General features: G+C 41.0%; 1 protein-coding gene across 1 annotated transcript in view; it reads right to left on the reverse strand.

Moving 5' to 3' along the window:
• The window catches only part of LOC140726176 (DDRGK domain-containing protein 1), an 81,423-nt gene extending 64,000 nt beyond the window's left edge, over positions 1 to 17,423 (reverse strand). The window contains exon 1 of the mRNA XM_073042188.1: positions 17,310 to 17,423. Within this exon, the coding sequence (XP_072898289.1) occupies positions 17,310 to 17,397 (88 nt within the window). The 5' untranslated portion in view covers positions 17,398 to 17,423. The remainder of the gene's footprint in view (positions 1 to 17,309) is intronic.
• Positions 17,424 to 23,343: the final 5,920 nt, after the last annotated feature.

Genomic DNA, 23,343 nt, shown 5'->3' on the forward strand with positions numbered 1-23,343 from the left:
ATGAGTATTGTTCAATTTAAAAAATGAACAAAATTTTCTCTGAAATCTCCAACACTTTTGGATTTTGTTCACTGCTTCTAGTTATTTCCCTTCCCTACACTCCTCAAATTTTAGTGCCAATCTTCAAGTTTGTTTCTGCATCTTTTCTCCATTCTCCTTTCTCCTCTGTCTTTCAGTACACTTTTCATTTCATTCCCCATGCCTTTAAATGACATTCCTTCACTGAACCCTATCATCCTATGTTTTCCCTTCTCTCATTAACATCCCATATTGATTGTTTCTTCCATAAGACCACAGGACATGGGAGTAGAATTAGACCATTTGGCCCATTTAGTCTTCTCTGTCATCTTCTCCACTCCCCTAACCTCCACATACCAATTCAAGGCTCCAAACGTTTGACAGAAAAGTTTACTTAATCTCTGGATAAAAGAAAAGAAAGCTCATAGTCCAAGAGGGAACAAATGAGGACAGAGACAATGCAGCGAGGGAACAAGAAACTGTGCTGCTTAGCTTTTCCATCATCATTGCACTGAAGTTAACTAGCATAAATGTCTACAGGACATACCAAAAATGCTGCTTGGTCTTGTCACTTTTGCAGTATCCTGTGCTCTGGACCTAAAACAACGATAACCCTTTATTCCTCTTCATTGATGCTGACTGACCTGCTGAGTTCCTCCTACATTATACATGTTACCTGTGCTCTGAAATATTCCTTAATATGATGTAGAGTGAATCATGTTGACTTTCAACTGGTTTCTGTGAAGGTAGGGGTACCAGGAAGAAGACAAGATGGATACACCATTTAATTGTGTCTGTGAATGCTCTCTCTGCTAAAATGTAGAGAGAGTGCATTTTTTCTAGTGCTAAAATACCAGGCACTGTCATTGGAATTAGTGTTTTGAGAGAGTAAGGCACCTAACTAGGAAGTTTGGTTGCTGATATATAAAAAAAAGTCTGGTTCTTGACCAAAAAAAACAAGCAAGTCTATCACCAACCATACATAGGGGAAATGTAAAGGTCATTTGATTTGCATTAACAAAACGACAAAAAGTGAATAATTATTTCTAAATTTTACAGAGCTACAGATCTTGCAGAAGGATTAGATATTCAGATCAGAGGATTCTAGTTTGAGCTATATTAGTTCATTCAAACGAGCTCTTAGCTACAAAGGTTCCAGCACTAAAATGTGATAAACTATGTATCCGTGGTACTTTAGGGTTACTTGGTATATTGCAATGGATGAGCACTTCTTGCCATAAAGCAGATACAGCTGAACAATAAACCTACTTACTTACTGACATGCCTGTGATGTTGCTGTCATACCTATACTTCACCATACCTATGCATATGACAATAAACTCTACTTAACTGAACAATGAAGAATGGCATGTGGATAAAAAATCAGAGAGCTAGAGCCATATTCAAAGCATCACGCTCTGCTTTTAAGAGAATAAAGTAAAAAAAAGAGATATGGACATTACATGGTCTGCTCAAAGAATTCAGTGGGTTGAGCAGAATTGAATGCAGGAAATAAATTGTTGATGTTTTGGGCCGACACTACGTCAGGACTGAGAGTGGACAGGCAACGTGGCCAGCATAGAGAGAAGGGGAGTGGCAAAAAAAGGTGAGTATTGGACTGAGGAGGTAGTGCCAATTGGAGTTATTAACAGGAATGGAGTTGGAAAGCTGGGGCAGATGAATGATAAAAAGAAATAAACCACAGGTGGGTCAAAGTGGGGGAGGAGAGTGCGAGACAGTGTCTTCAACTTGCCTCCTCCTATCTTGCTCCATTTGCTGTTATTTCTTTTTCCTCTATCTTCCTCAGAGTCCTTTCTTGCCACTCCCCTTCCCCTACTCCTGTCAGCCACCTACGCGCTACATGCTGAGTCCTGACAAAGGGTTTTGGCCTGAAACATCCTCCATTTCTTTTCTCCCACTGATGCTGCTCGACTGCTGAGTTCTTTAGCAGATTGTGTGCTGCTCCAGATTTCAGCTCTTGTGTCTCAAAAAAAAGATATAGATTTATTTTTCCTATTTTTATACAGTACATTTAACATGCTCAATGTCTTAGTACTGTCTTCCTATCTCATGCAAATTACGTGTCCTCTGGGCTTTTATGCACCTTCTACCAAATATACAAAGAAAATTAATGCAAAATTTAAATTCCCCAATTAAAAAAGGCTCCACATTTTCATACAATGCACACGTCAGGTTTGAAACAAATGTGCATTGAATTCAAGCTTCCTAAGTGAACAGACAGCTAAATATTCAATTGCCACATACACATACTGCTAAAGATTAAATTAGGACTGTTTTGGTGACAATATTAATACAAGTACTTAAAAAAATCATATTTAATAGTAATCTTTGCTTCTTCAAAAATCACCAATTCAACAAGAAGTCATATTACAACAAAAAAAATGCAGAAAATAATATTCATTGCACCAAACCAGTCTAAAAAATTACTTTGTAATTCATGTACTCTGCTATCTAATACTGTGGGACCGTTTGACAGCCCAAGGGAATAGTCATGGTCATGAAGGGAAATCCAAACAAAAAATAACCTGAGGTAAAAAGGGTTGGTCCATGTTCTCCATTTCTATAACCCTGTCAGCACGTTCAATAGACAGGGCAATTAAAGGTGAGATAGGTATAGGATACAGAATCTGTTTAACCATTGAATATTTACTAAGCAGACTCGAACATACCTCAAAGGTATATTGTTAACTCTAAACATCACTTGAAGAAGAAATAGTAGATAGAATCTCAATAGTTTTAATGTCTGTTATAAAAGACAAGCAACATAGCAATACACAGGAAACAAACTCACCTGCTTACTCTGAAAGCTTACACAAAATTACCCAATTGAAATTAAACAGCAGATGAAGGATCCTTGAAAACAATGCAGTATTATAAAACATAGTAGTTTACATTTGAATGCAAACAGTACAAGGAACTCCTTTTTTTACATCAGTGGGTCTTCAATAGGTCCTTTATTTAAAATGTTGTTGGTAAAATGCTTGTAATTATGTGCTCTGCTGAAACGTAAAAATTAAACATCTAATTTCAATCTAGATGAACTTCTATGCTACTGCACAAGTTGAAAGTATGACAACCGAGTGTGGTATGTTCAAAAATATGGCAGCCATTTTGTACATTTCAAAGTTGCATGAAAAGTAGCACGTAAGTAAATAATGTTTACTTACTTTGAAAAGTTTGGATGTACTGTGTCAAAATGACTATATAAAAACTTCTTTTAAACTATGTCAAATCACTAGTATGAAGAATAAACAGAATGGGTTCATCATCTCAGGATATCAAAATCAGAAGCCATCACATTAAAGCCCAGAAGAGAAATGTCATGACCAATGTTATGCATACATTTCTGCAAATAGTATAATCCAGAACTAAGGGGCAAAGTCTCAGGGTGAGGATTCAAACCAAGATTGATGCAAGGATGAGTTCCTTTTCCTGGGGTATTCATGTCTGTGATAATAAACCTGATTCCAATTTTCCTTCCCTATCCTTATCCAAATATCCATCTCCTTCTCCTCTGCCTCCCAGATCAGGAGCTAGTTAAATCGCCACCTCCAAATTCAACAGAACATGATATTACACTCAATCTTGACAATGCACAATGAGGGTTTGGTTTGTATTTGAATGTACATTTTCACTGCTATATTTGCCAAGGCTTCTGGCCATTGAATCGGAGCAAAGTCAACTTAGAACATATTTTATTTCCTCTCCTCCTTGTTGAATAACTTCATCCATTTTACAGTTAACCTCACACGTTTGTAATGCAGGCTTTCAAGTAAACTGGAATCAGATTCCTCTTGACGGTCAGCGAAAGTCCAAGATTATAAAGAAAGAATAACAATTGTAATGAGTTCCCTGAAAATCCACCATGTGAAGTGAAAACATGAAGGAAAGTGGAAAATTTGGAGGAGCAAGAGGAAATGTCCAGGATTTGCCAATTTGAAGCTTTGTGCAAATTAAGTAAAAGTGGAAAATACCAGATCCCTTTAATGACCTTTCAATAGATAAATACAAGAGATTATTTTGAGTTATTAATGGCAATCAGTACTGAGTTGGCAGGAATGTACTGTATGAAACAACTGTTCCCTTGAATAACACTGTTGTGGTATGAAAACAGAATAAACTAGGAAGAAAATAGGAATAGGAAACCAATGGTCATGAAGACAAAAGTTTCAACAAGGCAGCTTATTATTGCAACTTAATTAGTGATTTTTAAATTGGAAATGTTGATTTTTTTAAGGAGATTTCCTGATCATTTTGCAAATTTGTATACTATATGGTGCACAAAGTGGCAAATGCATGCATTGGTGTAACCAGCAATTTAGAAAAGGGAATGTTATGTTATTGTAATGAATTCTATACAGTTTGTTTCAATTATGTGGCAATTACTTTGTTATAGAATGCTGACAAATCTCACATTTCATTGGGTTTCTTTTTTAATACACACATGAAAATGAGTAGGGCTAGTTAATTAATCCTGTTCAGCTTCTTGTAAAAATTGATTTTCACTATGTCAATTAACAGCCTCTTTACTGTGGTATGGTTTTATATGTTTATCTCCTTCTATATTCCTTACTCAATTAGAAATTATACAAAAGTGCATTGATAATGAAAATATTTCAGGAAAGCAATTCTGAATATTTGCTGTTTTAAAACACTTCTGGGAACAAAACAAAAATTGAGACATTTAGCCCATTAGCTAAATTCCAATATTCAGTGAAATCATCGGTTATCGATGATCTGAATGCTTGTCCAAGTTTTATCAAATCAGTAATTACTTTTGGAATTTTTCATTTTAAAATTTATTGACACTGACAGTTATAGAACAATAAACCTTTTTAATGTCTTTTCCTTGTCAGCTGAGTTTTATGTCATCAGATTAACCAAGCTGGATGAAACATTTTACCCAACCTACAATGAAATTTTCAACAATGATTAGCCAATTGCTCCATTACAATGATTTTTAAAACCATTTTATGCAATAAAATGCCCCCACATTTTGGTGTGCTGGTATCACTGCAACTTAACTAATTTTAGGTGGTGACTCAAGAATAAGTTTCCAAGGAAGGCAAGCTAATTAGATATCTGGCTTAAAGCAAAGCTCACCACAGATTTATTTTTCCTTTTTCCCCTCGATTTATCAAGACAATGTGAAGCAAAATGAGTTTCCACTGGCATGGTGGGGGAACATGAGGCATCTTAACACTGGTACAATGTAATCACCCTCCCCCAAACCAAGAACTTTGAGCTTCCCCCCCATGGTTTCAAAATGATTTTGGCTGTATTACAGAACTACCTTCAAGCTTATCTTTGAAGCAATTATTTTAAGTAGATCTGTAATTAATAGATTGCATTTAGTACAATTATTTTTAAACATTAAAACCGTCTTTAAAGAATATTTATTATATTTCCTGACACATTTTTATAAATTGTCTTAACCAAATTATGATTTATTTAAGCTATGGATGTGGATGCTATAGAGAAATATTGGGACACCACTGTGTGAGATTTCCAGCCCTTACCCCGAAACCAATATGACTTATCTGGTGCGAAGAGGACTTGTACTGAAATTGAAAATCAATTTGATAAAAAGATCACACAACTACTGGAAAGGCAGCCATTGCCCACAGAAAACACCCATCTCAGTTTCTGCCTTCCTATGTAACTTTTCAATTTTCAAGCTCCACCAATAACAGGTAATTTTCATTCTTGATTATTGTAGAAGACAAATTTACAAAATGGATTTATTTTAGTTACTCTTTAGTTACTTAGTAACTTTATCTTAGTTACTCTCTTCCTTTTTACGTACCAGTACTCACACTTACTGTCTCTCTTTATATTATTTACTAGTTTAATCTGATAGTTTATCTTCTGCAACTAGGAGCATAATTTCAAAACATGGGGTTGCTTCTTTAAGACAGTCATGGGCATAAATTTCTGCTCTCCAGGGGTCATCAACTTTTGGCATTCTCTACCTTAGAAAGCTGTGGAGGTAGATTAATTGAAAACACTCAAATCGCAGACAGATAGACAAGAGCATCAAGGGAAAATAGGGCAAGCTTATTAAATAGTGAAGAAGCTAATTAGTCCTTGCTTCTATTCTTTATATGTTCCTTTATAAGACCCATTCTAGGCCTTGCAATATTGTTTACTGCAATTTGCTCAATCATAGATGATGGCCAAACTTTACATGTAACTTCTGAAACCCACAAGATTTCAAAGGTAACTTTGCTGATTGCTATGACATGTCATCCAACTTATTTTTTGGTAGATAAGAAAGTGAGTGAGAAAGAGTCAATCTTGAAGCCCAATATTTTTTGTTTTGAAAACTAATAAATTCGGCAGAACATCTTCAGACAACTCAGTATCAGGAAGCGCATACTCATTAGCTGTTGAAGAATCAAAAAGTATAATTTGGACTATAAATTGTCCACTATATCAGGATGAATCAATTTTAAGTTAGTATGAAAATATCTACACCGCAGCATTTTAGACTATAGTTGACGAAGACAACTTTGGTAAGGGTGCCAGTGAAAAAACTTGCACAAGTCACAAGTGAACTATGCAATCTGCTGGTATCTCTCATGTACAAACACTTCTGTACAAGTATTTAAAATTTTATGTAAAACATGTTGTTACAAGGTTAATAGTTTAAGGACAGGCATGCTTCTGGGTTTAAAGGGAGGACAAATAATTCCTCTAGTTGCTCCCTTGGGATCAATAATTTGTTGCAAGTGAAAAAGGCTTATTCTACCACCATAATTCCATGGTTGTAGCTCCATGCAGATTTCATGTAAAGATAATTTTATCTCTGTACACCTGTCCAAACCCCGAAACCAGTTAGACTGAACCTAAAATGGTGCGTGCCTCACTTTATAGTTGCTCGCTTATATGTCCCATTATTTCTGCTGCATCCACTTCCAGCAACTATTGTGATCTTCAGCATTTCATCAAATTGGGTACATACAAAATTAAATTAGCAAAAGGCCACAAATACCAACTCACTTGTCTCCTTGAAGTGAGTCATTTGTAATAGCATATAGTAAACAGATTATTTTAAGTAATACTATTTTTTTAAGCCTAAGGAACTTAATTTCTTCCGAAAGCTGTAACTACAGGTAATTTAAACTAGTTTCTAAATCTACAGATAACTGTCCTAGTAAATGCTGCACTGGGTTCCAATTTAATCTTTAATCTTGAGTCCTGGTATTGAAACTTGCTTAAATTTTTTCCAATTATTTTGAGCAAGTAACAAGGAGAGTCAATGATTTATTTGGTTGATATGGATCTTAACAAGTCCCACGTGGCCGGGCTGGTCAAAAAAGAAAAATGGATCCAAAATATACGGTAGTTGGATATAAAACTAGCTCAAAGGCTGGAAGAATGGAGTAACAGTTGATGGGCGATTATGCAACTGAAAGTCTGTATCATTGAGGTTCCATATGGTTCACCATTTTGGTGCCTTCATTTTTGTAGTGTATAGCAACTGATTTAGACTGCAAAGTAGAGATGATAAAAGATGCATATGATCACATGGTCATGTGTAGATGACAAAGAAACTAACTTTACACTGCAAAAAGAAATGAATATTTTACTCAGCTGGGTAGAAGTGTGACAAATGGAATTCAGCCTTAAGAAGTATGATGTCAAAATTAGGGAGATACAACAACAGAGAAAATGGAAGGATATTAAGCAATGTGAAGGATCAAAGGGACTTTGGGAGTCTACATCCACAGTTCCTATTGTTAGCAGATGACATCAATGAAGAGCTAGAAAAGGCAAATGAGATGATTTTCTTTTATCAGTACTGGCAGACAACACAAAAATCAGAGAAGTCAAAATGCAACTGTGCACACTAGCTGTATGCCACAATACTGCGTGCAATTCTGGTCACATTAAAGAGGTGATTGCAGTACCACAGATGTAGCTGAGAAGTTCAAAAATATTGTCTGGAGTGGAAAAATACTGCTTTCATTAAAAAACTAGGATCAGCAGAGGCTGCTTTCTATAGAAATATGAGGGGCCTGTAGAAATCAGAATTGATCCATTTCTCAAAGCAGAGAGGCCAAATAACTGTTATAATACATTTCAGGCAATTCATAAAAGAATTAAAAGAGGGGAATGTAAAAAGCACTTTTCGCCCAGACTGGAATAACTGCCTTAAAGTGAAAAAAGCAGATTACCTAATCGTATTTTAATACCTAATTGTATTTAAAAAGACCTCGGATGCAAAAATCAAAGAGCCCTCATCTGCAAACTTAGTGCTGGAAGGTAGAGTTAAAATAATCAGCTCTTTCTTTATCAGCAAATACACAATTTATCTTAGTGGCTTTATTCGGTGTCATAAAATTGCTATAAATCTACAAACAAGAATCTTTCAATCTCACTCATGGCAGACAGTCCATTGAAAATGAGCAGACTGATCTTTGCACTGGAGTTCAGAATACCAAAAGGTAATCTCACAGAAACATGATATTCTGACAGCATCACAGAATGTAGTGACTGAAAACATGTTTCTCTTACTACTAAATTGGCCACAGACTCAAGATGGATTGACAACTTAAGACTGTGATGAGGAGGAATTTGTTTGGAGAGCTCTAGAACAAACTACATCAGAACAATTAGGATGCTTAGTCATTATATACATTTAATAGACTTTTTTGTATATCATGGAAATCAAGGGCTATGGAAGTTGGGTAGGAAAATGGAACAAGGCCAAAAGGTCAAATTACTAATCATCTTATTGAATGCCAGTGCAGATGCAAAGAACTAATCCTGTAAAACCTTAAGACATAGGAGCAGAATTAGGCCATTTGGCCCATCGAGTCTTTTCTGCCATTCCATCTTGGCTCATTCATTATCCCACCCCCCAACCCCATTCTCCCACCTTTTCTCTTTGACACCCTGACTAATCAAGAACTTGTGCTTTAACTATATCCAAATATATTCAATGACTTGGCCTCCACAGCATCTATGGCAATGAATTCCACAGATTTACTAACCTCTGGCTAAATAAATTACTCCTCATCTCTGTTCTACATGGATGTCCATCTATTTTGAGGCTGAGCCCTCTGGTCCAACACTCCCCCACTATTGGAAACATCCTCTCCACATCCACTCTATCCAGGCCTTTCAAATCCTGCTGAAGGATTTCGGCCCAAAACATCGACTGTACTCTTTTCCTAGATACTGCCTGGCCTGCTGAGTTCCTCCAGCATTTTGTGTCTGTTGGTCAGATTTCCAGCATCTGCAGATTTTCTCTTGTTTGTGCTTTCAATGTTTCATAGGTTTCAATGAGATCCCCCTCAGAGCCATCAAACACTCCTCATATGTTAACCCTTTCATTCCTGGAATCATTCTCATAAACTTCCTCTGGACCCTCTGTAATGCCAGCACATCTTTTCTGATAAGTGACCCAAATCTGCTCACAATACTCCAAATGCAGTCAGACCAATGTCTTATAAATCTCAATATTACATCCTTGCTTTTACATTCTAGTCCACTTGAAATGAATGCTAACATTGCATTTTGCTTTCCTTACCACCAAATCAAACTGTAAGTTAACCTTTAGGGAATCCTGCATGAGGACTCCCAAGTCCCTTTGCACATCTGATTTTTAAATTTTCTCTCTGTTTAGAAAATAGTCTACACCTTTATTCCTTCTACCAAAGTGCATGACCATTCACTTCCCTACACTATATTCCATTTGCCACTACTTTGTCTATTCGCCCACTCCAGCTAAATCCTTCCACAGACTCCCTGGTTGCTCAACACTAACTTTCCCTCCACCTATCTTCATCGGCCAAATCATTGACACATAACGTGAAAAGGAGGAGTCCCAATAAAGATGCCTGTGGAACACAAGTAGTCACCAGCAGACCCCTTTTATTCCCCAAAATACAAAAATACAACTGCAGATGCTGTGGATCAAAGAATACGTACACAACGCTGGAAGAACTCAGCAGGTCAGGCAGCATCCGTGAGAAAAGAGTAGCCAACGTTTCGGGCCGACACCCTTCATCAGGAATGGGGGGAAGAGAGGGCCGAAGCCCAGTAATAGAGATAGGGGAGGGGGAAGGGCTAGAGGCGCCAGGTGGAAAACCAATCAGAGGAAAGATAAAGGGGGGAGGGGATAAGCATGAAAGAACTGTAGAGATAAAGGAGCAGAAAGTTGAAAGGGGAGAGAGGCAGAGAGGGACCTGGGATAGGGGGAGGGGGAAGGGGAGGGGATTACTGGAAATTGGAGAATTCAATGTTCATACCACCAGGCTGGAGGCTACCCAGACGGTAGATGAGGTGTTGCTCCTCCAACCTGAGTTTGGCCTCGCATGGGTGTAGCCATGGGCACTCGCATGGGCCCCAGCTATGCCTGCCTCTTTGTGGATTATGTGGAACAGTCTATGCTCCAAATCTATACTGGCACCACTCCCCAACTTTTCCTCGCTACATCGACGACTACATTGGTGCTGCTTCCTGCACCCATGCTGAGCTCATCAATTTCATCAACTTTGCTTCTAACTTTCACCCAGCCCTTAAAATCACTTGGTCCATCTCGGACACTTCTCTCTCCTTTCTTGATCTCTCAGTCTCCATCTCCGGAGACAGACTATCCACTGACATCTTCTACAAACCCACTGACTCCCATAACTATCTTGACTATACCTCTTCCCACCCTGCCCAATGCAAAAATGCCATTCCCTATTCCCAGTTCCTCCGTCTCCGCCGCATCTGCTCCCAGGATGAGGCTTTCCATTCCAGGACTTCTCAAATGTCCTCTTTCTTTCAGGATCGTGGTTTCCCTTCTGGCGTCATCAAAGATGCCCTCACCCGCATCTCCTCCACTTCCCGCACTTCAGCCCTTAACCCATCCTCCCATCACCGTAACAGGGACAGGGTTTCCCTTGTCCTCACCTACCACCCCACCAGCCTCCGGATCCAACACATTATCCTCCGCAACTTCTGCCACCTTCAACAGGACCCCACCACCCAGCACATCTTTCCCTCCCTACCCCTCTCAGCTTTTCGCAGAGATCATTCCCTCCGCGACTACCTGGTCCACATGTCCCTCCTAACAGAACTCCCACCCAGCACTTATCCCTGTAAGCGCAAATGCTACACCTGTCCCCACACCTCCCCCCTTACCACCATTCCGGGCCCCAGACAGTCCTTCCAGGTGAGGCAACACTTCACCTGCCAGTCTGCTGGAGTTGCCTATTGCATCCGGTGCTCCTGGTGCGGCCTCCTCTACATCGGCGAGACCCGACGCAGATTGGGGGACCGCTTCACCGAGCACCTCCGCTCCGTCCGTCAGGACCTCCCGGTTGCCACCCACTTCAACTCTGCCTCTCATTCCCAACTATATATGTCCATACATGGCCTCCTCTACTGCCATAATGAGGCCAAACTCAGGTTGGAGGAGCAACACCTCATCTACCGTCTGGGTAGCCTCCAGCCTGGTGGTATGAACATTGAATTCTCCAATTTCCGGTAATTCCCTCCCCCTCCCCCTATCCCAGGTCCCCCTCTGCCTCTCTCCCCTTTCAACTTTCTGCTCCTTTATCTCTACAGTTCTTTCATGCTTATCCCCTCCTGCCTTTATCTTTCCTCTGATTGGTTTTCCACCTGGCACCTCTAGCCCTTCCCCCTCCCCTATCTCTATCACTGGGCTTCAGCCCTCTCTTCCCCCCCATTCCTGATGAAAGGTGTCGGCCCAAAACATTGGCTACTCTTTTCTCACTGATGCTACCTGACCTGCTGAGTTCTTCCAGCGTTGTGTATGCATTCCCCTTTTATTCCCACTCTTTGCCTCCTGCCAATCAGCCAATCTCTTATACATGCTAGTATCTTTCTTGTAATAGCATGGACTCTTGTTAAGCCTCCTCACGTGTAGCCACTTGGATTTGCAGAAGTCCTTTGACAAGTATACAACACCCACTGACTCTCCTTTGTCTACCCTGCTTGTTGTTTCCTCAAAGAATTCCAAATGATTTGTCAGGCAAGATTTCCCATTAAGGAAACAATGCCCTCTTTGGCCTGTTTTATCATGTGCCACCAAGTAACCCAAAACTTCATCCTTAATAATGGAATCCAATATCTTCCCAACCACTGAAGTCAGGTTAATTGGCCTATAATTGTCTTTCTTTTTAAGAAGGGAGGCAGGCAGGAGTGGAGTGTCATTTGCTATTTTCCAGTCCTTCGGAATACTTACAGAATCCAGTGACTCATAAAAGATCATTGACAATACCTCCACAATGTCTTCAGCCACCTCTTCCAGAACCCTGCAGTCAATCTGGTCCAGGTGACTTATCTATCTTCCTTCTATCTATCTTCAGACCATTCAGCTTCCCAAATACTTTCCCCTTAGTAACAGCAATTACATTCACTACTGCCCACCGACACTCTAATTTCTGGCATACTGCTATTGTCTTCCACAGTAAATTTGGCCTGACAAATACTTACTAAGTTCATCTGCCATTTCTATGTCCCCAATTACTCTGCCTCCAGGGTCATTTTCCAGTGGTCTGATATCCACTCTCACCTCTTTTTTATCTCTTTATATAATTTGAAAAAAATATTTGGTATCTTCTTTTATATTATTAGCTAGCTTAACTTCATATTTAATATTTTATCTCTCCCTGTGCTATTTTTAGCTGCCTTCTGTTGGTTTTTAAAAGCTTCCCAATCCTTCTGCCTTCCCAATATTTTTTGCAATATTATATGCCCTTTCTTTAGCTTGAATGCTGCCTTTGACTTGTCAGCTATGTTTGTGTCATCCTCCCTTGAGAATAATTCTTCATCTTTGGGACGTACCTTCTGAATTGCTCCCAGAATCTGTTCTGCTGTCATCCCTGAAGGTGTCCTCTTCCAATCCACTTCGACTAGCTCCTCTCTCATGCCTCTGTAATTCTCTTTACTCCACTGTAACACTGTTCATAGTTCTTACATTCATAGTTAAATGAAATGAATTTGCCTTCACTAGGTGAAGATCTTAGTGAAGTAATTAACAACTCAATTCAGGAAAGGAGCAAACACGCCTTGCATATACGATATTGTTTATACATTGGATTTTGGCATTAAGTAACTGGAGACATTATAAGACCACAATAGATAGGAACAGAATTAGGCCATTCAGCCCATCATATCTGCTCCACCATTTCTTCATGGATGATTCATTTCCTTCTCAATCCCATTCTCCTGCCACCTGCCACTAATCAAGAACCTATCAACTGCCACCTTAAATAGATAGATAGATAGATAGATAGATAGATAGATAGATAGATACTTTATTCATCCCCATGGGGAAATTCAACATTTTTTCCAATGTCCCATACACTTGTTGTAGCAAAAACTCATTACATACAATACTTAACTCAGTAATAATATGATATGCCTGGCCTCTACAGCCACCTGTGGCAACGAATTCTACTCATTCACCACCTAAAGAAATTCCTCCTCATCTCCATTCTAAATAGCTGAATTTCTATTCTGAGGCTGTGCCCTATGGTGCTAGACTCCTCTCCACATCCACTCTATATGGGCTGCCTTTCAATATACAATAGATTTCAATGAGATTCCCTCTCATTCTTCCAAATTCTATCGAGTACAGACCCAGAGCCATCAAGCACTCCTCATATGATAACGTTTTCCTTCCTGGAATCATTCTCAGACAGACAGACAGACATACTTTATTGATCCCGAGGGAAACTGGGTTTCGTTACAGTCGTACCAACCAAGAATAGTGTAGAAATATAGCAATATAAAACCATAAATAATAAGAAGTAAATAATGCCAAGTGGAAATTAGTCCAGGACCAGCCTATTGGCTCAGGGTGTCTGACACTCCTAGGGAGGAGTTGTAAAGTTTGATGGCCACAGGCAGGAATGACTTACTATGACACTCAGTGCTGCATCTCAGTGGAATGAGTCTCTGGCCGAATGTACTCCTGTGCCTAACCAGTACATTATGGAGTGGATGGGAGACATTGTCCAAGATGGCATGCAACTTGGGCAGCATCCTCTTTTCAGACACCACCGTCAGAGAGTCCAGTTCCACCCCCACAACATCACTGGCCTTACAAATGAGCTTGTTGATTCTGGTGGTGTCTGCTACCCTCAGCCTGCTGCCCCGGCACACAACAGCAAACATGATAGCACTGGCCACCACAGACTCGTAGAACATCGTCAGCATCGTCCAGCAGATGTTAAAGGACCTCAGTCTCCTCAGGAAATAGAGACGGCTCTGACCCTTCTTGTAGACAGCCTCAGTGTTCTTTGACCAGTCCAGTTTATTGTCAATTCGTATCCCCAGGTATTTGTAATCCTCCACCATGTCCACACTGACCCCTTGGATGGAAACAGGGGTCACCGGTGCCTTAGCCCTCCTCAGGTCCACCACCAGCTCCTTAGTCTTTTTCACATTAAGCTGCAGATGCTTCTGCTCGCACCATGTGACGAAGTTTCCCACCGTAGCCCTGTACTCAGCCTCATCTCCCTTGCTGATGCATCCAACTATGGCAGAGTCATCAGAAAACTTCTGAAGATGGTAAGACTCTGTGTTGTAGTTGAAGTCTGAGGTGCAGATGGTGAAGAGAAAGGGAGACAGGACAGTCCCCTGTGGAGCCCCAGTGCTGTTGACCACTCTGCCTGACACACAGTGTTGCAAGCGCACGTAGTGGTCTGCCAGTCTCTGTGGTCTCGTGAACATCCTCTAGACCATCTCCAATATCAGCACAGCACTTGTTAGATAAGGGGCCGAAAACTACACATGATGCCTCACCAGTGCCTTACAAAGCCTCAGCATTACATCTGAATGAATGCCAACTTTGCATTTGCCTTCCTCATCACTGAATCAACCTGCAAATTAACTTTGAGGGAATTCTCCACGAGGACTCCCAAGTACCTTTGCACCTTGGATGTTTTAATTTTTTGCCTGTTTTGAAAATAGACTGCACTTTTGTTCCTCCTCCCGAAGTGCATGACCATACACTTCCCGATACTGCATTCCATCTGCCACTTCTTTACTTGTTCTCCTAATCTGTCCAAGTCTTTCTGCAGCCTTCCTGCTTTCTCAACACCATCTGCCCCTCCACCCATCTTCGTATTGTCCACAAACTTGGCCACATCCATCATCCACATCACTGACATATAATGCAAAAAGAAGCAGGCCCAACACCAACTATATTCTGGAAATCCTACTTAATGCAACCAAGTAACAATTAAAATAGAAGAGTCTACCATTCTGCAGTATTAATCACCTTGACTAAAAACTAAAATCATTACTTCTGAGTGCATTTGCTTCTACTTCAGAAAAGAGCCTAAAATGGCCAAGTCACATTTCTGTTACCATTGTATACCATGCAGGCAGCACAGCATCAGTATCACAGTACATAATCTTTCAGATCAGATACTTACAAACTCAAATAGTTACCCTTCCATTATTAGCTGTACCCCTGTTAGGGCCAAATTATACCCCAGCATGATTGAGTATTGTATGAGAAATTATCCTTTTACAAGGGAATATAGAAAGGATTGCGTAAGTGCCTTACTGACAGAGTGGGGAATCCAAATCACAAATGGCAACAGAAGCTATCTCCTTGCTAAAACAACAGTTGAACTCCGACATGGATGGTCCCAAGCCCAACTGCAAAATGAGGGTGGGACAATGGGTTAGCAACCCCATCCCATCACGGTTCCAATCTGAACCCCTTAAACCAGGGGTTCCCAACCTGGGATCCATGGACCCCTTGGTTAATGATAGGCCTCATTGGCATACAAAACTTTAAAGGGTTTCCCACAACACAACTCAGGAGTAAGTGTATGCTACATTGGTAGGAGAAGGACAGTAGACAAACCTGAAGAGGCTTCAGAAGGACAGTCCCTGTAGACAGGAGTCTTACAGAAGAAAGGTAGCAGAGAAGTTTCTGTATGGGATGTACACATACTTTAGAGAGATTTGTACCACAACCTAAAGCCCTCCCCAGGATGCAAATACAAAAGGGGCATCTATGCTTTTTAGCTTTATTTAACTTCCACAGCATATCACGTGTGGCAGATCTCAACAGGGCTCACCTGCAGAGATCCTGAGTGAGGGTGGCCCTTCACTCAGAGCAGGTCAGGCACGTGATTTTCAGAGGTCACAGACAAACCTCAAGCTACGAACATCAAAAATAATTCAGTATCAACTGACACTACCAGAGCTCAAGTGAAACTTAGCTTTGTACATAGTGGATATTCGTGGTATCCAAGCACACATTATTATTATTATAATTATTAGGATTAAATATGTAGTGCCTATTTCCAAGGCACTGCCCTACAACATAGCTATTATACAGAATATAAATAAATGCATAATTATACTTCAACATTGCAATAACCCACATCATAAATGGCCTATAAAAGAGTATCTATAGCCAATAAGGCATATACACTGTGAATGATTGCCTCAAATGCATTAATTAGCTCTGTTACTTTAGAATGTCATCATAGTACCCAAGAATGCTCCTAATCCAGACAAAAGAACACTAGACTCAGCAAGGATCTAAATTCATACTGAGCAGAAAATTAGTTCAAATTCAGACTGCCAAGGAAGTTCCATTACTGGACCTATACTCACTTCCAAGGACTCTTTACAACTCTTGTTCTCAGTATTCTTTTATTTGCACAACTTATCATCTTTTGCACATTGGTTGCTTGTTTATGTACATATTTCATAAATTCTATTGTACTTTTTTATTTTCTTGCAAACACCTGCAATGAATCTTCAGGTACTATCTGGTGGCATAAACTTCCTTTGATAATAAATTTACTCTGACTTTGAGATGGGTGGAGTCTAACAAATTTACGGAAGTATAGAGAGAATGCAAACACATTGCGCTGGTGCATTTAGTAATAAACTCAACTTTTGAGAGTTCCCTCTACAGATGCTGTCAGACACGCTGAGCTCCCCCAGGAGTCTGTGTTTTTTGACAGATAAAGCATAACAGCGGTAGCAAACTAGCTGAGAATACCCGTGGCGAGGGAGGAGGTGAGAGAATCACTCACTCATTCCCCACTGGAGAGGATTCAACCCCGGCCCTGCCCACGTGGGTGGTGAACAGTGACTTCAGACCCATCTGACCAATCAGAGAAGAGAGACTAAACTTCCGGTGTAGCTCAGGGCGGGCACAACGGCCATTTGGCTCGGACGGCTTGGGATCTGCCGCCGGCGTTAGATGCCGTGCATTCCGCCTTCGCGCTTTAATTGAAACTTCCAGAAAACCGGCGCAGAAATCGTACCTTTCTTCACCTGTCGTCTGAGCTGTGATACAAAGAAGATTAAGACGGCAATGATGACGGCAGCCAAGGCGTACAGCACAGGATCCATGTTTACCTGTCGCTGGCCCCGCCCCTTCTGACGTCCTCAACTCCGAGCTGTGCCACCCATCTTCTGCTAGGAGGGGGAGTGGGATAAACTCTCGGGGTAATCATTTTAACCAGGATTTGGATGAAGCCGACCCCCTTTATCATGATAAAATATTCATTTGCTTTGTGTGTTTAATTTTCTTTAAAGATCACTCCAGTCGAAAATTTGAAGCCTCCTTCGAACCAATGGTTAAAGCCAGAGCCCTGTAGGTGCCCGGATGCCGCTCACAGCGCCACCGCTTGCCTGGAGGGGTAAACAGTCAGTATTGGGGATGTGGTCAAGGACTCTCCTTCCGGAGGTGTACGTATGTACACGTGTAACAACAGCAGCTTTGGAGGCTACTTTGTTTTAACACTTTATATGTGCAGAGTTGTGATATACAAATGGATGCAAATTAAGGGGGACTGAGAGGATGCAATAGGAGCTCAAAGATAGTGAGAGGTGCTTTGATAGATTGTTTTATAAATTATAAGGTCACAAAGACAGGAGCATAGACTATTCCACCCATTGAGTCTACAACGCCATTCGGCCATGGCTGACTTAATTATTTGTTTATTGTGATACAACTGAGAATCTCTCTACTCCATTCTCTTGCCTTTTCCCTGTAACATTATCATGAACAGTAAGGCTTTGTTCTCTCAGCAACTGAGTGGAAGAGACTTTGGCAAGCATCATAGAGTGTAGAAGAGAACTGAACTGAGAGCCAACGATACCCAGTGGCTTCCACTTTGGAATTCTACCCAGAAGATTCCAAGAAAAATAACATAATCCGTGTTTTTTTCTGAATCAGAATCAGGTTTAATAATACCGGCATATGTCATGAAATTTGTTAACTTTGGGGCAGCAATACAATGAATTCAGTAAATATATATTAAATAGCTCAGTTAAAGTAAGTAGTGCAAAGGTTCATTAAAAAAGTAGTGAGGTAGTGTTTAAGGTTCAATGTCCATTTAGAAATTGGATGGTAGAGGAGAAAAGGCTGTTCCTGAATTGTTGAGTGGGTGCCTTCAGGCTCCTGCACGTCCTATTGACAGTAACAATGAGAAGAGGATGATGGGGATCCTTAATAATGGACACTGCCTTCCTGAGGCACCACTTCTTGAAGATGTCTCGGATACTACAGACAACACGTACAAAATACTGGAGGAACTCAGCAGGTCAGGCAGCATCTATGGAACAAAGAACAGTCTGTGTTTTGGGCCGAGACCCTTTGGCAGGATTCTACAGATACCCATGATGGGGCTGACTAATTTTTCAACTTTCTGCAACTTATTTCAGTCCTGTGTAGTAGCCAACACCCCACCCCTCCCCCGCCATACCAGACAGTAATGCAGCCTGTCAGAATGCTCTCCACAGTACATCTATAGAAGTTTTAGAGTGTTTTAGGTGACAAACCAAATCTCCTCAAACTCCTAATGAAATATAGCCACTGACTTGTCTTCTTTATAGCTGCATTAACATGTTGCGACCAGGTTAGGTTTGCAGAGATATTGACACCCAGGATCTTGAAATTGCTCACTCTCTCCACTTCTGATCCCTCTACGAGGATTGGTTCATGCTTCCTCGTTTTACCCACAATCAGCTCTTTGGTCTTGCTGACATTGAGTGCTAGGTTGTTGCAGCAACACCACTCAACTATCTGTCATATCTCGCTCCTGTAAACCCTCTCATCACTAACTGAGATTCTGCCAACAATGGTTGTTTCATCAGCAAATTTATAGATGGCATTTGAGCTATGCCCAGCTACACAGTCATGGGTGTAGAGAGAGTAGCCTATGTCTCCTATCATACATACAGTTCAATAGTTCCGTATCATATCAGAAAATGTATACAATATGCAACGTGAAATTCTTGTTCTTCACAGACTTCCACAAAAAAACAGAAGAGTACCCCAAAGAATGTGAGTAAAAAAAGTTAGGAATCCAAAGCCCCTCCCCACTCCCCTCTCCCAAACACAAGCAGCAGCAAAGGATCGATCCTCCCCCTCCCACACTTACCCTGCACCCACCAAGCAAGCAATAGCAAAGACTAATCTTTCACCCGAAAATTCAACAAACCAGTCTCTCTCTCTCCCTCCCTAATAAAGAGACATAGAGGTGTCACTCAGCAAGAAGGGAAACAAACAAAACGACTCGCTGATTCACGGTGTTAAAATCTGCTGCGTCACTTTTTTCCTGAGTTCTATGACTCGAGAATCGGCAACAAACAGTTATGATGCATAGCTACACAAAATTTCCACTTTATATCCACCTTGGCATCAGTATATAAAAAATATTTTGATGTCCAACAGAGGGGAGACTTAAGAGCAAAGCAAGAATTTCCAATTATTTATTTCTCATATTTTCTAGCGACACTTTTGAATGCATGTCAGCTTTCAGAATAATCCCTTTGGACCCATTCCGCGATTTCTTCCACTGTAATGTGTTCACTCTTGCCATCAAATTCATCTCAGTCCACCTCGCATTTTCACTAATTAACCTAGCAACCACCATCTCTTTGGAGCAACCCAGAGCACTTTGAGGAAACTGCATGTTCACGGGAAAATCAAACTCCACTCAGACACGAGAGATCAAAATCTAACCTGGGTTTGTTGCACTGCAAGGAAATAGCTCGCATACTACCGTGCCTGACAAGAAAGTGACTAATACAATTCAAGAAAAAAATACATCAGAGACAGTTTTACTCATCTTTAGTTCAAATTTGGAATTCACTGATATGCCAGATAAAGGTCTGTAGAAATTAAACCATACTTAAAAAGAACATAGCAACGTCCACTGAAGTGTGTGCCTTCAGGCTCCCGTACCTCCTTCTGACAGCCCGAAACGTCGACTGTACTCTTCTCCTAGATGCTGCCTGGCCTGCTGAGTTCCTCCAGCATTTTGTGTCTGTTGCTCGGATTTCCAACATCTGCAGATTTTTCTTGTTTGTGATTAAAAAGAACATAGATCAGTTGTAGTGGTCCGGATAACCTATAGCACTATGCACCAAGAGCTGGAAATTCTCTATAATTATTTAACCAGCAGAGGCCAAAAAATGCTGAATAGCCTTCTGTATCCTACATTTGCACAATGCTATGATAACGTGAGGGGGAAATCAATTAACAAATTTATCGAGAATGAGGGAGGAGGCATTGGCATTGACTTGGAGGAGAAATTCATCCCCAGTCAGTGTTACTAGTTGCACTGTATGGTAGCAGTGGCCTCAGAAAACATAACGCTGGAGTGTAGCTCTAATCACTGTAAAAGAAGGGTAGGATTGTACTCAGAGGGTATACAGTAGATTCACCAGCACATTGCCTCCAATGGAGCACTTCAGTTGTAGGATAGACTGGAGCAGAGGAGGGTGAGGGGGAACAAAGGTATACAAAATTAAGAGGGGTATAATAGGGGTGGTGGGGTGGATACATCTCCACCAAAGGAGGTGTAAGGCACTCCTTCCCTTTGCTAGCCTGCAAGTCACCCTTGGGCAAGGTGTATCACCTGCTTAGACTACCCCCCCCCCCACCCCGATCACGTGAAGCCATTGTTTAGTCGTCTGAGCTCCTGATGTATATCACAAGTCTTGGGTATGTGACCACTGATGCCAGCCAGACAATATCTGAAGGGTACTGATAATGACTAGGATCACCCGTCTTGTAAGGACGCTGCCCAGAAGAAGACAATGGCAAACAACTTCTGTTGAAAAATTTGCCAGGAACAATCATGGGCGTGGAAAGACCATGATCACCCATGTCATTGAACATGGCACATAACGAATGAACAAATAAATAGGGCAAGTAATAAGAACTTCTCCTTTTCCCTGTAGTAAAGCTGTCTAAAGCCAGAGGCATGGATGTAGGAAGAAACAAGAGGTATCAAGGTGATTGGCTGGTTACAATTTGGAACTCATACCGAGTTGAGATGCTCCACAACATTTACAAAGTACCGAGGTGGAAACTTAAATCAATAACCAAAATCAAATCAAGTTTAATTATCATTCAAACCATACATAGATACAGCGTTCCTCTGGGGCCAAGGTACAAACGGTCAAAATAGCAAGAAAATATTGAAAAAATAGCAAGTAACGTTCAAACTAGCAAATTCAAAATATTGAGCAAAGAAGCATATTCACTCAAAAAATATATATAATTCAAGACCCTGAGCGACAACGTCTGGCAATCGATGTCCGGCAGTCTCCCAGCAGTGAACAGATGTTTGCAATCCGGCCTAACATTTCACTACTCGAACACGGGTGGGCAGCACCAGCCGAGCGCAACCACTTTGTAGCACTCGCTCATCTCTCATCTGGTCTGCAGCAGCAGGCAAGCCCAAGGCTTGAGACCTAGTACTCGCTACAACTGAGGCTACACAGCTCCCATGTCGACTGTCCCTCCACCAGACAAGGGCAACAGGCCTGCAGCAACTTACATTATCACGATCCAACAGAGTTTTGTGATTGCAAGTGAAATAAGACAATAGGACAGACTATGTGCTGGTAAATAGGATTAATCTAGATGGGTACTCATTGGACAGTGTGGACAAAATGGGCTGAAGGGCCTGTTTCTGTTCTGCATGACTCTAAGATGTAATACTTCTTACTTCAGTGGTTGGTAAGTTGATGGAGAAGATCTTGAGAGGCAGGATTTATGAACATTTGATTATATGATATAATCTGATATGTATAATATGATTAGGAATATTCAGCATGGCTTTGTCAAAGGCAGGTCATGCCTTACGAGCCTGATTAATTTTTTGAGGATGTGACTAAACGCATTGATGAAGGAAGAGCAGTAGATGTAGTGTATATAGATTTCAGCAAGGCATTTGATAAGATACCCCATGCAAGGCTTATTGAGAAAGTAGGAGGCATGGGATCCAAGGGGACATTGCTTTGTGGATCCAAAACTGGCTTGCCCATAGAAGGCAAAGAGTAGTTGTAGACGGGTCATATTCTGCATGGAGATCGGTCACCAGAGATGTACTTCAGGGATCTGCTCTGGGACCCTTACTCTTCGTGATTTTTATAAATGACCTGGATGAGGAAATGGAGGGATGGTTCATTTTGGTAGGTCAAATATGATGACAGAATATAGTATTAATGGTAAGACTCTTGGCAGTGTGGAGGATCAGAGGGATCTTGGGGTCCGAGTCCATAGGACGCTCAAAGCAGCTGTGCAGGCTGATGCTATGGTTAAGAAGGCATATGGTGTATTGGCCTTCCTTAATCGTGGAATTGAATTTAGGAGCCGAGAGGTAATGTTGCAGCTATATAGGACCCTGGTCAGACCCCACTTGGAGTACTGTGCTCAGTTCTGGTCACCTCACTACAGCAAGGATGTGGAAGCCATAGAAAGGGTGCAGAGGAGATTTACAAGGATGTTGCCTGGATTGGGGAGCATGCTTTATGAAAACAGGTTGAGTGAACTCAGCCAATTCTCCTTGGTGCGATGGAGGATGAGAAGTGACCTGATAGAGGTATATAAGATGATGAGAGGCATTGATCGTGTGGATAGTCAGAAGCTTTCTCCCAGGGCTGAAACGGTTGTCACAAGAGGACACAGGTTTAAGGTGCTGTGGAGTAGATACAGAGGTGACGTCAGGGGTAAGTTTTTTACTCAAAGAGTAGTGAGTGTGTGGAATGGACTGGCAGCAACGGTGGTGGAGGCGTATATGATAGGGTCTTTTAAGAGACTTTTGGATAGGTACATGAAGCTTAGAAAAATAGAGGGCTAAGGGGAAGTCTAGTAATTTCTAAGGTAGGGACATGTTCGGCACAACTTTGTGGGCTGAAGGACCTGTATTGTGCTGTGGGTTTTCTATGTTTCTAATAGCAGCTATCTATCAATGGAACTGAATTTGAGTGGTGGAATAGAACACAATATTAGAGTCTGTTTAATGCCAGAGTTCAAGGTTCCCTTCAGCCATTCGG

The sequence above is a fragment of the Hemitrygon akajei genome, chromosome 4 (genome assembly GCF_048418815.1).
Source record: "Hemitrygon akajei chromosome 4, sHemAka1.3, whole genome shotgun sequence".
Taxonomy (NCBI): domain Eukaryota; kingdom Metazoa; phylum Chordata; class Chondrichthyes; order Myliobatiformes; family Dasyatidae; genus Hemitrygon; species Hemitrygon akajei.